Source organism: Trichomonas vaginalis, chromosome III (genome assembly GCF_026262505.1).
Source record: "Trichomonas vaginalis G3 chromosome III, whole genome shotgun sequence".
In the NCBI taxonomy this organism is placed as follows: domain Eukaryota; phylum Parabasalia; order Trichomonadida; family Trichomonadidae; genus Trichomonas; species Trichomonas vaginalis.
In genome coordinates, this window is record NC_067205.1 from 16,050,816 (window position 1) to 16,067,392 (window position 16,577).

Sequence of the window (16,577 nt, forward strand, 5' to 3'; positions counted from 1 at the left end):
GAAAATGTGGTTATGCAGTAATGATGGAAAGAGAGATGTTGTCAAAGAGGAATAAAAATTAAATTTGGATTGAGTTTAAAAATTCATCTTTATTAAATTCATCTCTTCCAATCAATTTATTTATTCTATTAAATTCTTTTATTTTTGCTTCACTCAGTTTAATGATTGAACGATAAGTTTCTAATTTTTCGATTATTTCCTTATCGTTTTCAACCCCACCGCATTGCGGCTTCTTTTTGTAATAGCATATTTTTGATTTAATTCTGTTTAGTTTCTTTTTATATTCATCGTCTGGACTCTTGACTGCTTTGTTGTCACTCATTTCTTACGAAATAAAAAAAATTAAATATTATTTAAATATAATGGAGTAATAAAATAAATCGGAATTTCTATTAATTTATTGTCAACTTCAACTAATGCATTGCCGTTAATATATCTAACAAATTCAGCTATTGTGTCAAATCTTCGTCTTCTTTTTGTCATTGATTTATCAGTTTTTCCATAATCGAGATGAATCAAAACTTTATCCCCTTGTTTAAAATTCATGAGCCCCGAATTAATTTGTTCACGTTTAACATCATTCAACCCTTCCATTTGCTTTCTAATATATTCCCATTCTTTTGAAATATCATTTTTCATTTCCACTGGTTTCATGTTTATTGTTCTATGCCATGTATTATTGTAATAATATACTAACTGTTGTATGATGGAGTCATGATTTCCATCCCAGTATATCTGACCGTTAACCCCTAACGCATCTCTAAGAGTTCTCATTACCGCATCAACTATTTTATTATGAAACGTATATGGAGAGGATGAAAAGAAAAAATTAATTTGTGGGAAATAATGAGTCATAGCTGCCTGAAATCCTTTATCACCATCACCCCTGATATTATCTACTCTTTCATGATCTAGTAAGTATTGAATAGCTCTTCTTGTTTCCTGTTCTGTTTTCCCTTTCACTCGAATGCAATATAAATATCTAGTGTTAATGTTAATGGCAAATAAATAAGTAACTTTTCCTTTTGAATATTCCAGATGATCGATTTCGTATGAATATGGATATGGTGCAAATGAAGGGCGACTAAATTTTTCCTTTAACGGTTGAATTTTCGGGTCAATTGGTTTATTTAATATTTTGAAATCCTTTTTAAAATCTTTTTGCTTCTTTAATGTTTGAAATGGATATAATAAAGTGAATGATGAAGGATTAACTGAAGGAGGAGGTGGTACTGTCGTTGGAGGTTTTGGTGTTGCAGGTGGTTTAATTTTATCTGCTTTGATTTTGGATGATGAAGTTTTGGAATTCATTCCTTCCTTCATTAATTCTGGATGTATTCTATTCATTTGTTTTAAATATGCTGTATATAAAGGTTTGATATACTTTCCCGCTTCGAGTTTATGTTGAAGGATGAATTCCAAAAGTTGATCTTCATTTAAAAGTCGGGCTGAATATGGTTTAACTAATGAATCATAAATTAAAGCTTGTGCATCATTTATGGTCTGAAGGACCTGGGTGTTTTGCACCTTTTGTTTTTGTTCCTTTGTTTTTTGCGGCTCATGATTATATAATTTATATAATTCATCAATATCTTCTTCTGTTAATACTTTATTTTTGAATCTTTCAACTGTTTAAGTTGTGATTTAGTTTTTCCCTTTGAATATTCATTATTTTTAATTTTGTCTTTAATTTCAGAAATTATTCTATCATGATATTTCAAAATTTCATTTTTATAATATGGATAATAATATTCCATATCATCACCCGTTATATTGTTATCATATTTTTGGAGATATGCTTTTAAATCATAATAATCAAGAAAATTTTGATTAAATACTAAATCATCAATTAAAATTTTTAAATCTATGTTATCCATTTATATAAAAATAAAATAAATGTTTAAGGGTGCCCACCTCTTTGAATCATAGTATCAAAACCATCATTAACGGTTCCTTTTGTCTCTTCTGTGGCATTTTATTAAAAATAAAATTTTAAATTGTATTAAATAAATGGCATACAACATCCATTTTCACAACATACAGCCTTAGTGTGTGCTCCTGTTAATGCAGTCTTACGATTGTTAAGCGAGTCATTGACCCGTTTTTAAGTTGTAAATTAATATTTTGACCATCAAATATCACTTTATCATTTATTATATCCAAATATTTTTTAGGTGTTAATTGCTTATTTTGTCTTAAACTAACACCTTCATTTTTTGTGTAATCTTTTTAAAATCACTTCCATCAATTGAACCGTTGAATGAAGTATAACATTTAGGCATAAAGCAACCATGTTATCACCTTGTTTCTCAATTGCTAAACCCAATAACTTCTTCTCATGTGCTTTTTCTTCAGCTTTATTCTTTAATTTAGGTTTAAATTTCTCATCAAAACAGAAGAAATCAAATGGTGCGAATTTGAAAATGTTTTTATCATAAAATTGTTTATCGGTAACAATTGCTTGAAATGCTTGAGTGTTAGGAAGATTTGGATCGCCAGCGATTGCCCAATAAGATGAATCAGTATCACCTTCAATGAAATGAAAACGATTAACATCCATGCATTTATACATAAAATCATAAATGAAAACCAAATACCAGTATTTAGCATTATCTAAAGTGAAGAATGCCTCTTGTAAACATGTATCACATCTATAAAATCTATCTTTAAGCATCACTTGATATGTATCCTCACCTATTTCTCTTATGTTTTTAAACTTATTTGACATACATGCAACGCGTGACTTCTGTGCATTCATTATTTTAGTCTTTGCGTAATTTTGTGTATTCATTGCATCGTAACCATATGATCCATTAAGTGAAATCTTGCAAAATAAACTTTTCCTTTATTTCCTTCTAATTCAGCCTTTTGTCTTTCATTCATAAATTTGTTCGCAAATTCATTAAAACAAGTGTTTTTCGTAAATGTTAAAATTGATTGAATGTCATCAATGATAAAATTAAACCTGTCGATTAGATACCAAAGATAATAAGAAGAAAATGGTTGATATTGGTTGTATGTTGATGCTAACTGCGTTAATTTCCTCTGTTTCTGGTCAACCGGTAGATTGTTTGATTTCATGTAATTATACATAAAACTGCCAATTGTTTTTTCATCTGTGATAATATCTAAGTTTCTTATTATCGGTAAAAAGTTTATGTAATCATTAATGTGTTTTTCATCAATGTGACCCTTTACTTCAGCCACGAATAAAGTATTTTTCTTATTAATTATTCCCAGTGCTTTTGCTTTCTTTGTTGCTGTATCACAAATGATAACACCATTCAATCTTCCCGGCATATACATTTTATGGTCAGTATATTGAATGAAATCATGAGGATTAGATGAAAATGATGAAGGATATAATGAATTAAAATCAACACCAACGAAATGAGTCATAATGTTGGTGGTGTCCTCATTTGATACAGTTTTAGTTTCTGGACTATATGAAAGTTTATTAATGTGCGTGATTCCTTTAAGATTTACTCTATGTTGAGCATTTGATAAACCACCAGTAATTCCATTACGGAGAATGTGATAAGCTTCAACTGAATCTAAAGTCATTGGTAAATTATTTTTTAATGCATAATTTCTTAAATTGATTCTTAAACGTTGAACATCTTCATCTTTATTTGATTTTACGACATTGCAATAACAACACATTAACTGACAATTTTCTTTGGTATGTGGTTTTTCATTATCGATTCTATCCAATGTTGGTTTATTTGCATATGTAAACGCTTTACCACACATTTTGCATTTAGATGAAAGGATTAAATCGTGATAGTATTGAAAATCATCCATTGAAACATTATTTTTAGTATCCCTTTCTGCTTTTTCATCTTGTTTCTTATATGATTCAATTTTATATTTCCAATACTTTTTCGTTAATTCAAAACTTGATTCTATCTCTTCCTCAGGATATTTTTCATTAGGATTAAAGTCTTTATATGCTAAAGCGTAACGAATCATTGAAGCATTCGATGATAAAGAAAGATTATGAAGCATATCAATTTTATAAACAAATGTTTCTTCGATAATTTTATCAATTGGTTCTATCATAATTTCAACATCTTTATTGCAATAATGAATAAAATATTCTAATCTATTCTTAAAGTTTTTAGCATCATTGAGATATATTTGATAATCACTATCTGATATAGTTTCTTGGGTTAATGCTGAATAAAATGAATCTTGAGTGAATGGTTCCTCTTTATATAATTCTTCTTCGTAATTTTCCCATGTGATGAATTGATAAGGGAAAAAGGATTTAACACGTGATTTATTGTTTCCGAAATCTTGAGTGAATTGGTCTAATGTCCCACCCGCTATATAATTTCTGATGTCAATAAATCTCAATTCATATGGAACGTTTGTTTTCTTTACAATGATTTGCTTAAATTGTGAAGATGAACCCAGCATTGATTTTATTTTCCATTTTGCAGTGTTTAAATCACGAAGAATTAAATTTAAATCAAACTTTCCCGAATTAAAACCTATGATATTCACTTTATTGAATTCCTCATCTAGAAGTTCTTTAAATGCTTCCTTCTGTTTTTCATTTAATGTATGAGACTCCAATAATTCTTCATATTGTTCAATATTTGATTTAGCAACTAATGAACAGGTTGAAAATAAAAACTCAATCCAATCAGAAATAAAAGAATCACTCGAAGTTAAGCAAAAATTCCTCGTATATGTTTTATCATTTAATTTAACCGTTGATGATACCATGAATGGTTTTAAGTAAGCGTTCAAAGTTGCACACTCAGAAAGTTGTAATTCTTCTTTAGTCTCTAATGTTTCAAAGTCAAAAGTAATATAATATCTTGTCGGTTTATAATATTTCTGCAAATTGTGAGCTAATAACCACTGATATATCTTCTGTTTCGTAATATGTGGTGCATATGGTTGCTGGGTATTTTGCAATTGAACGTCTTGAATTAATCTTCCATTATTTTCTTTACATTTCTCACAATGCTTTAAAAATCTTCTTTGGTTTTTCCTTTCTGGATCATCACGGATAGAATAAACTTCTTCTTTACAATATGGACAAACTTTATAGCCGGTGAGTGCTTCAACGTTTGTTATTCTGTCAGCGTGAAGTTTTCCACATGGACTCTGTGTTAATAAAATATTTACTGTTTCAAATTCTGGATCTATCATTATTGAATCCACTAATGGAAAGTCTACCTTATTTATGTCCACGTCTTCTGGTTGAGGATCACAATAATAGAAATCAATATTAACATTTAACATTCTCGCTAATCTCTCACTTTCTGATGAAATGTCAAACCCTTCATATGAATCTATTGCTTCATTTAAATAGCTTCTACGAGTTTTAGGATTAACACCATCAGGAATGTTATAGAAGCGTTTAAATAACCTTCTACCTTCTGCTCTAATTTGATTATCATTCATTTTAGCTGTTCCGTTTTTTCATTTATGTAAGAATAAAAAATTAAAAAATAAATAAAAATAAAGTTTATTTTTTAAAGCCCATAAAATGAATTAAGAACACATAAATTTTTATCATCTGCGACGTGACGAATACATTTTAATTTACTCAAGAATGCGTACCCGGATACATTAAATCTAATTCCTGTCTTATTTAATTTCACAACTTTGAAAAGGAATGTATGAATAGCTATAAAATGATGAGAAGATGTTTTATGGGTTGCTTCCATTTTTTCTGAAATAAATGAATAAATATAATGCTTATACGTTTCATATCTTTTATGTTCTTAATAACGAATGGTATAGACCTTTCCACTTCATCTTCCTTCGGTGCTGTTCTTTCATATGAAACATTATTAGTATCTTCAATAATGAAACCACAATCACACAAAATTTTATATGTTCCAATGGTTTCTTTTGATATTTTATCTAATAAATCAAAAACTTTATCAACACCTGTGCATTTATTTAAATAATAATTTGTGTAAATATCATGATCTTCTTTCTTAATCGTATTAGTTGCATATGTCACGTTTTTAAGAGCTTTTTTGAATTTTTCGGAATCTAAAGGTGGTGAAAGTAAGATACAAGGGTATTCTTCATTATCAATAAATTGTAACTTATGTTTACGTATAAATTTAGTACCTTCTTCTGAAAGTGTTTCATCTATTTCGCCATCTAATAAATTTTGTGTTGATTCTGAGACATAATTTTTATATCTTTCTTCATGAGATTTCTGAACTTCTGATTCCGAAGCTGGGATATTCATTAAATCCTCTACTTCATTTTCATTATATTTTTCAACTTCTCTTAATTCCTTAATTTTTTCATCTATTTCATCTCTTATTTTTTCCAGTTTTTCAATTTCAATTTCATCGTATTCATCATCTTTAATCCGTTCTTCATAATATTCAGGGAAAACATCAGGTTCTTTAGGTTTTTCTTCTTCAGATGTGGGATATAAGAAATTTATAACATCATCTTTATTCATTTTTCCATCATAATCTAAATCATTTAATAACTCGGCAAATTTTTGACAATTTCTTAAATAATATTTACTAACTTCATAACACATCTCATCTAATATATCTTTATTTCCTCGTTTGTGAATCCTAATGTTTTCACATCGTTAGTTTTGACGCTCATTTCTTACGAATTAAAAAATAAATTATTCAAAAATGTGAGACATGAATTTTTAAAGTTTATTTTTTTATTTCATTATGGTAGTGAATCTTTCATTCATGAAAATAATTATTTCTGATTTCTTCTTCTCTCTCGTGCATACTAGATTTGAAGAATTCAGAACTTTTACCATAATCCCTAAATGTTTTCTTATCCCCAACGTGTGCCAGTTATTATATGAAACTGAATAAACTTTATCTTTATCTTTACACCTTTCATCACTTCCAATATATTATATCTCAGTTTTGATTTAGCATTTTCATATTCATTAACGTTTAATAATTCACAATCTTCCTTTTTAAATAAATGTTTAAGATATTCAGGATTTAATACTCTACGTTTATATGCTCCTAACTTAGTTCTAAAGGTTTTTTCTACAAAATTTAGGAATTCCATCCTCTTTAATGTCATCAATGATTTCCATTTCATTATTTTCAATTTCTTCTTCTCGTTTATGAGGTCTTTGATTATGACTCCATTGATTCCATGAAATTAAATATTCTTTATCATTATATTTACCTCATTAGCTTATTTTGGCTTTCATATTCATTTAATAATTCACAATCTTCATTTTTAAATTGAAGTTTAACCCATTCAGGATTTAAACAATGTTTAATTAATCGCGGAATATCTGACATCATCTATATATAGCTTCTTTTATAAAAGATAAAAAAATAAATTATTTTAAAATTAATGTTAATTTTTTAATGATTTATAAATAAATATATTTTAATGCATCGTCTATATATAGATGTAACAAAAAAAGTCACTAAACCCATCATATCCTACTACTGCAAACAAAAATATTTCTGAGCCCCAAATGTTGCGCAATTCTACATTAAACATGCTATATAAACGAATGAATGTGACATTTTAAATTGAGGCTATTAATTGTTTTTTGATATCTTTGAAATATCAATAATTATCATATCGGATAATAACTTCTCAATTTAAAACTCTGTAATTGCTAAATAATCAGGCTAAATCAAATAAATACGAAGGCAAATATAATGTTTTTCAACAATCATTTGAATTTCCACTCTACTGCAATTCTATGTCTACTCTTATATATAAATACTTAATTTATATTCAATTATATTATTAAATTAAAGATCCAATATATTTCAAGCCTTTCAGATTAAATATGCTTATAAATTTGTTCACTTTTTGAGCAGTTTCATCAATGCACGCACAATTATCAAAAATTCAAGCCGTGTAGTAGTCAATAATCCAATTTTGCAAGATATAAGATACAACATATAGGATTGAGAAATCAGGTGATTTTCTTTCATAGGAACTTAATTTCAGTACAGATTAAAACTATATTTGGTTAGTAGTTCATATCTGAATTTAGTTTTTCAAGTAAGATAATTTTATTCATTAATAAGAATACAATATTATTGTACAATAATACTAGTAAAGAGGAATTATCGCATGAATAACTTTATTGGCTAGCGGTCCAGACCTCGAATTTATCATTATCTGCAAAAACAGCCTGAGAATTAGTAATTGGTCTAAGGTCAAGCTTATCCCCGTACTGTTTGATAACATTCTCGCAAGCTTCTCTAAATGGCTCACATGTATAATGAGGAAGTACAAAATAGTTAACAAAGCCAAATGATGAATAGTTTCCTTTAAGTTTTGGACCTTCTTCCATTGAATCAACGAGTCCTGCATATTCAATATCTTTGCAAGCAATAATTGTGCCAGCAGATTCTCCAATGTAGAACTTTCCGTTTTTAACCTCATGATAGATGATATCGTAAGCACCTGATTCCTTAAGTTCTTGAAGTAAGAAAAATGTGTTTCCTCCTGCAACAAAGATTAAATCGCATTCTGTTACTTTTTGCTTGATTTCTTCCTTGGGTGCAGTATGAACTTCCAATTCAACAACCTCCATTCCAAGTCTTGTAAAAGCATCTTTAGATTTTTGCAAATATTCTTTGTAAGGTTCAGGAATACCTGCAGTTGGAATGTAGCATACCTTCTTTCCAGAGCATTCGCCAAAAGCCTTTGGAATTAAATTGGCAACCTTTTTGAAGTACGAACAAAGAAACAACTTCATCTCTCAATAAAAAAATAAAAAATCGAATTTTGAGAGGAGAAATATGAACATGAAATATTAGAGCTTTCATCTTTTGAATCGCTCATATCATCATAACTCTTATATGGCAAATATCTTAGTGGGAAATCATATTTCCCATTATCATCAAAGTTATGATTTCCTCTACGCTATCATAGAACACGCTCTTACTAATCAAGTTACTTCCAATAATCACACTCTTTTTTTATGATACACACACCTTTGAAAAATTGTTAGAATTGGAAATCTAATTTGTCAATATTGAGCACAAACTCACTTCTTTTTATAGTTGTTTGATCTCACCAATGCTCAATGAATATACCAGAGATCCAGCAAGATATTTATCTTGAGAACATTAATTTTAATGTTTTATGCACAATTGAAAAAAGAACTTTCACAATTTCTCTATCTGTGACTAAAAGGCAATGCGATGGAGTAATTACTTTATAGATCTATTTTATGATAATTTCAAATTTGATCGAAACTCAAAATTGAGCATGATATTCGATAATGTGTATAAAATAACAAATTTTAACAGTATGTGAATTATCAAAAAAACTCCAAAAAATTGAAATTTGAGAATAATGAAGTTAAAAAATGGAATTTTTGTTTTTGAAATCTCTAAATTATTTATAAATTTTGAATTTTGGAGGGCGCGTTTCTGCTTTTCCCACCCTACGCCAAATGTGTTTTCAAGGTCTTACATCACAATTATCATTTTATTTGAAAAGTCTTTTATTCAAATCTCGAACAAATCAAGAAAAACAAGTATAGGAAGTAAATCATACCATGTATTCTATTATATTGTTCATTGTCTAATAAATATCAGGTCATTACAATGGAGTTAGAGCTCTACATGTATTCAATTTCATTTTTGAAATGACAATCAGCTTTATGATAAATTAAAGTACCAATATCTTGTCATCTAAAGAGATTAACAGGGAAGTTCCTATAGCAATATTTTCCTATATGAACAATGATATTTATCGAATGTATTGATATTGAATTAAATAAATCCATCTTCATGAAAATTACTTAACTTTTCAGTAAGTTTTATAGTTATGTCTTCATCACAACTAATAATACATTATAATAACATTCTCTTAAGACAGAAGCAAAAGCCCTGTCATATTCGAGCTTATTTAGCATTCATTGTATTATAGTATCCCAATAATAAAAACATTATTTTTGAAAGAAGAAAAAACAAATAAATTCATCATCAAGAAAATTATAATTAAATTTTCCTGAAGTTTTATAGTTTTGTCTTCATCACAACTTAAACGAATTATAAGTAATACATTATAATAACATTCTCTTAAGACAGAAGCAAAAGCCCTACCATATTCGAGCTTATCTTGCACCCTCTTTGTTAAATACATAAAAAATTATTATTATTTTTGAAAGAAGAAAAAACAAATAAATTTATTCATTTAGTAAACAAATATTCTGCTTCTTTACAGAAGCTAACAAGTATTAATCTGTACTCCATACCATCTATCCGCGTATCAGAAGAGTTCTCTTTTGCCTCCTCCATCATAAAAGCAGCCTGAGCATCATTTTCCGCTTTAATCATTATATCAGAATCTTCGTATCTTTCTCTCTCCATCTCCAATTCCTGGCAAGGAGAAGAACCTCTTGTTACAAGCGAAACCATGGAAATTGCTTCAAACAATGGTTTCGCGACATCACCAATATCGCTATCATCATCCATTGGATGAGCTTTCTCAAAAGCAGCAGCGATTTCTTTGACTCTTTTCACAACAACTTGTCTTGTTCTATTGTCAATACATAGTTTTTGAAGAAGAGCAAGACCACGAGATTTAACTTCATTATCTTCATCAGGGATAGAGTTTATAGCCGTAGTGATACAGTCATCGACATATCCCTTCAATGCAAAGACATTTGTCAAATTCAATAGAGAAATAATCGTTTCCAATGAAATAATTCTCATTGTTCGACTTATGTCCTCTTTTACTTGTCCGAAAGCTGCTTCGTGGTAGACGACGTGCTGTGATTCGTCGAATTTGCAGCATTCGAGGATCAAAGGGATGTTTTCTATGACGGTTGGCTGTAAATCAGGAAATCTTAAAGAAGATTTCATGAAGAAAACAGCGTGGCTCGCTAGCGATGGTTGAGATGGATCCATCATTGGTAATAAATCCGAAATAATGGGAGAAAGGTTTTCACTCGTTGTTTCATTTCTTGAGAAAATTGAGAGGGAAAGAGCGGTTGTGTCTGAAATTGGAAATTTTTCATAGGAAATTTTAATGAGTTTGGAAAGTAGGAGCTTTTTATCACTGTAGGCCTTGATTAGTGCAGCGAGCGATTCTGAAATAACTTGCTGCGACTCCCTTTTGATCTCTTTTATCTGCAAAATGAAATCAACGAGTCTCATTATCTTATTATCGTCAGATACACGCATTGAACAGCAGAAAATAGCAGGAAGCAATAGAGTGAAGCTCTTTACTTCCCCAGATATCATCAAATTGAACGCTCTGTCGTTGTGTGACGCGATCATTCCGAGACAAGATGCGGCTGGACTGAAAATATTACGAGGAAGGGACGGATCGATCATGGAAATGATCTTGTTGAGGTACTTATTGCCTTCGTCTTTGGCTACTGATAGTATTTCTCCAAGAGAAAAAAGAGAAAGCGGAGTATTGTTCGAATCGAAAAAAGAAAAGATAGATTGAGCAATTTCTTCACTATGAGTAGCTGCGGAACCTATTAAATACGCAATCTGTTGTAGAAGTTTCTCATCAGAAAACTCTTGATACTTGTTTAAAACGTAATTCACCGTTTTATTGATGAGATCTGCGTTGTTTTTGTTGGCAACCATCTTTGAGATAAGTAATCCGCATGAATTAACCAGTTCTTGGGAGTTTATACTGTGACAAAATGAAATAAATAATTTTTCACCGTAATTCTCGTAGATATCGCAATCTGCAAGCTGTATAAGTAAATCCAATGCCGTAAGTTTACATTTTCCGTCTGTTCTGTACCCCGCTCCGTAAATTTTTTCGACATATTTAACAATTTGTGATTTATCCGCAAGTCCTTTCGTCAGCATCATCTTTAGTGCAAGAAATGATCGATGAACTATCTGTTGGTCGCCTGTTTCGATGTCATTAAATATTGTATCAATAATTTCGGAAATTGAAGGCTGTAGAAGGCCACTATTAGTTGAACAAACAAGTATAATAATGGACATCAACGCAGCCTTTTTAATATGATATTTTTCGTTGAGATTCTGTAATAAGATTGGAATAAGTCTGTTATCTGTAATTTTGTAAATGGAATAGAAGCACGTAAATGAGATTATCGCGTTTTGTGTCTTTGGAGAAATTTCGATGCATGAATATATAGTTTCGTTGAGTTTTTTGATTGAATCTGAAATTGGAGAGATTTTATAGAGTAATGCTGCGAGTTCTATTGCTGTATTTGAATTTTTGATTGTTCCTTGCTTGATAATTCCGTCTAATTGCAAACAAATGTTTGAAATTATTTCATCAGTGCATTTTGTCGGTCCAACAATCAAAGATCGGCAAAATTCTATCATAGAACCATCAATTAAGTCCGAAACTGGGCAGTGGACACCCGAAAAAACGTTCGGGACGCGTTGATTTTCTGTAACGTCGATAATTTTAGTTAATTCCGAAATTGCAACGATACAACTGATGCAGTTTTGGTCTGTCTGTTTTACTGAGTTAGAAACTATCGTAATCCATTCGTTTGCTTTTGAAATTTTATTTCCGTATGTTTTGACTATTTTTGTGAGTAATTCCAATATATCTTTCTTTGCTCCAGGGTCTGTATCATCCAACGATAACGTAAAATGGTGTTCGTTCTCTTCATTTTGAAGAGATTCGAAAAATTCTGTTGGAAACGTATTAACTAAGACCATTCCTAGTCTTACTGCACTCTTCCTAATCTTCCAAGACTCTTCGTCATCAAATCCAGCGTCGTCATCCATCATTTCATTATCGGAATCTTCCATATCGCTGTCGATATCGAGTTTCATGCCAGCATCCTCATCATCGGTATGTACGGAGTCTGATTCAACGATATTATAGTTAACATGGCTGTAAAAAATGTCAAATAACTTTGATAATTCTTTTGAAGATTCCTGAGGGAACGCGTGGGTCAAATTAGCCAGCGCTTCAACAGAGAACTGTACTTTCTTGATGGATTCGCTATCAACGATGATTCCCGACTCAGTTTCGTCTTCAATTTCTGTATTTTCATCTTCGACGTTATCGTTGTCACTTTCCGTCTCAATTTGAGAGTTCTCGTAGAATAGGTCGAAAAGCTGGTCAAAGAATTTGAGGAGCGGCTTCTGTATTGTCATTACAATTGATGTAAGCATTGTAAGGGAGATATGCGTAGTTTTCATGTTCTCTGACAGCAGGTATTCAACGAGGCGTTCGATTAGCGCTTGAGGGGCGAATTTGCTCCATTCTTTGACTAAATTCGAAAATGATCTCATTTGTTGTTTAATTTCTTTATTTCGCTCTGGTTTGAGGAAGAAAAGGACCTTGTCTATGAGCTCCGTAAGTTGCTTTTCCGTTGCGAGCGAGCCAAGGTTCTCTATTAAACTCGAAAGTAATTCGATGGTAAAAGTTAAATTATCATCTAAAAGTAGAGTCAAATCTCGAACGCACTCACCAAAGAAGTATGTAAATATCTCTTCATTTCGTGAGTTTTCATATGAACTATGATTTGAAAAAATTTCTTTAAGAACTGATAGTAGTTGAGGCCGGATATCGGCGTTTTCCTGTGAAATTGCTAAAATTCGTCTGAAAATTATTCTAATTTTGTCAACATTGTAATATTGAGATAATAAAACAATTGATCTGAAAGAAGCATCGATCAAATCAATCTTTTTACTGTATACACGTGATAGAATATTTTCCAGAAACCACTCGTCGCAGTTTGGCGTCACGAAAATTTCGTGAGGGGGCTTTTCGAGCAATTTGATAAGCTTGTCGAGCTCGATAACGGCGAAGTCCTCGTCCGGATTACTCATCTGAGCTAGGAATTTACTGACATCGATTTTGTTAGATAAACTCCCGCTCATTTGAATTCTTAATGGGTGTTTATTTAGGGTCAAAGAATTTTTATGACAGGGGTAAAACGATCAATTTATAAATTCGGTATTGATTAATTTCAGAAATGAAGCTTAAATTCTTATAATAAATCTAATTTAAAAACGAAATATCTTATCCATATATAATAAAAATGAATTTTGAATTGCGCCATTTTAAAATACTCAATTATATAACTCGGTTATACGAACAATAATGCTTGCAATTTGATGGAAATTACATATTTACTATTCATGATAAAAATTAATTTTCAAGATCCGTTTCTTAATCGTTTATGCATTCAATTTTTTTTTCCACTTTGAGAGTTTTGGCTTGATAACAAAAATCGTATTTTATACCATTCTCACATAGCTCAGCATTTTTAACATCTTTTTTTCTGGCATTGAAGAAGAGGTAGGGCAACGATAGGTCAAAAAGGCTTCTCTGATAGATTTCCTTGCCTTTTGGATATGCTATAATTATAGATCCAAGGTGATGTGATTTTTGCATCCCTGGGATGGACGATACACCCAAAGTGTCACCTTTTTGGGATAACATGAATTTGAAATATCATGAGAGTTCTGCAAACCATATGCACAATATCTATTCAGCCTGACTTCTTGTATATATGAGTTAGACTTCTTAAATATTGTGCTTGGGGCGATATAAGCATTTCCGAGATTACCATCGTGCTCTATAGTATGCTACTTCTCCCTGGTTCTAGCTCAGTTCCAAGGATATTGGCGTTCAAGGATTTGGCAAGGTCCTTCCGAAGTCTCTCATTCGATGAGAGATTTCGGAAGAATCTTGCCTTAAAGTACTCCAACTCTTGTTCTTTTGTTCCTAAATAGTGAGAAAAGTTATTTGACTACTTAAGGTAGAGATTATCCGAGGTCCCTCATTTGATGAGAGGCCTCGGATAATCTCTGCCTTAAAATTGTACACTTGTAGTCCATGAGAGTGTAAGTATACATTGATAGGACAGCTTTCTTCTGAAGTCTTAGATTTGATGAGAACCTCAGAAGAAAACTGTCCTATTTTATAGTAAAAGGAGTTTCAGGAGCTCCAAAGCTCCCTTTCGTAAGGATTAGGAGCTTTGGAGCTCCTGGTTCGTAGATGTGTTTCGCATCTTTCATCAGCAAAGGACATTTACCATCTGGGACTCTGTTGATGGAGACTCAGGAGCTCCAAAGCTCCCTTTAGTAAGGATTAGAAGCTTTGAAGCTCCTGGTTCGTAGACGTGTTTCGCATCTTTCATCAGAAGAGGCCCAAATGGTAAATAGCCTCTGCTGATGAGCTTCAGGAGCTCCAAGGCTCCCTCTCGTAACGATTAGGAGCTTTGTAGCTCCTGAAGGTAAGGTAGGATTGCTCTGATCTCTAATCAGTAGATGCCATGCCTCATTATGAACTCTACTGACAAGAGATCAAGAGCTCCAAGGACTCCCTTTTTAGTTAGTGGCGTTCTCACTATTTAGTAGGATTGCTGATCCTACTAATGAAGTGATCACTTAGTATACGTTTTGAATAAATTGAATTTTTTTTAGAATTTAGTATTTTTTATAGACATCACATGTATATTATAAATACATAAATATATTCTTTAATTCAAAAAATTCAATTCGGTTTTGGGATGGGTATCCCAGCCCCAAGTATTCAATTTTATTCAATTTTTAAAGAATTTTGGGTTGGGATGCCCAGACCAAAACAAGCTTTATATTTTGATGTGTAGATACGTATGTGTGCATCATTGTTGTGTTATATATTATGTTTTTAATGAAAAAAATCTGATTCAAAAAAAATTATCACTAATTAGTTGATAATATAAAGAAAAAATAGATAAATTGTATGTTTTGAGAGTATTTATCCACATTCACTCATATGAATTTCATTAAATAGTGTCTTTTTAGTCCCAAATTTATTTTGAATTATTGAAATCAAAGAAAAAAAATCAGAAAAATTTCTCGAAATTTTTATTTTCAAAAAAAATTGGATTTTATATTGAAAACTGACACTGGGAGGACGATAGGGCTGGGATTGGAGATACCCCGCTCACTTGGGAAAAATACGGATCTATAGCATAAGCATAGATATTGGGATTGGACAGGAATGACAAAAGGTAAAGGATATGATGTTAAAGACGACGTTAAGTTTGCTATAAATTGTTACTGGGATGACACTCAGGGAGAAGGAGACCATACACATCGCGTTTCAGGATATACGCAAACAACGGGACAGAGTAAAGACTACATGCCACCTTACATGACAGTTTACGCATGGTATAGAATTGCTTAGTCGTCATTTTCAACTTCTTTAGCATATTCGTCAGGAGTTGTCTTATATTTGTTAGGAACTGTCTTTGAAAGTATACCACCTTGAACCTTAACAAGTTTGAAACGAGGTCTGACAATAGTAGTTTTATCTTCTGCTTGCAGTCTGTACATTTTGCCATGTTTGCCTAAAACTTCATAATATTCTCTTGTATACTTTCTTCTATTTTTACGAACACGAATGCGAGTACCTGTCGAGTTCCCATTGTTGTCATAGTCAATAGTATTTTCATATGGGTCGCGTTTAGGTATTTCTATTTTTACTTTGTCACCTTTCTTAAGTTTGAAGCCTGGCATTCTTTCTTGTTTGTCTCTTTTGACTAAACTATTAAATATATAGTCTTTCTCTAAGTCAGGGTTGTTTTTCATTTCTTCGGGGGAGTGGTTTCCCAAACCTTTTTGTTTACGGGTATTGTAAATATTTAAAACTTGTCTCATCTTTGC

At 31.2% G+C, this 16,577-nt stretch overlaps 2 protein-coding genes and 1 pseudogene across 3 annotated transcripts, besides 4 other annotated features; all 3 read right to left on the bottom strand.

Annotated features, from left to right (window-relative positions):
- Nucleotides 1–6,373: part of a mobile genetic element that runs on past the window's edge.
- On the bottom strand, nucleotides 578–1,877 carry TVAGG3_0710890 (annotated as a pseudogene). The gene has a single exon. A coding segment is annotated over exon 1 (1,300 nt).
- A 1,610-nt stretch (nucleotides 6,374–7,983) lies between the features above and the next one.
- On the bottom strand, nucleotides 7,984–8,720 carry TVAGG3_0710900 (Clan PC(S), family S51, peptidase E-like serine peptidase; the record flags this gene model as incomplete). The annotated part of the gene is made up of 1 exon (XM_001300044.1): nucleotides 8,084–8,704. One exon carries the CDS (start codon nucleotides 8,702–8,704, stop codon nucleotides 8,084–8,086), a length of 621 nt encoding a protein of 206 aa, XP_001300045.1.
- Nucleotides 8,721–9,189: 469 nt separating this feature from the next.
- Nucleotides 9,190–9,330: a mobile genetic element.
- Nucleotides 9,331–10,120: 790 nt separating this feature from the next.
- Nucleotides 10,121–13,810, bottom strand: TVAGG3_0710920 (cullin-associated NEDD8-dissociated protein 1 family; the record flags this gene model as incomplete). The annotated part of the gene is made up of 1 exon (XM_001300043.2): nucleotides 10,149–13,799. The coding sequence occupies one exon, from the start codon at nucleotides 13,797–13,799 to the stop codon at nucleotides 10,149–10,151; it is 3,651 nt and encodes a 1,216-aa protein (XP_001300044.2).
- Nucleotides 13,811–14,286: 476 nt separating this feature from the next.
- Nucleotides 14,287–15,881: a mobile genetic element.
- Nucleotides 15,882–16,577: part of a mobile genetic element that runs on past the window's edge.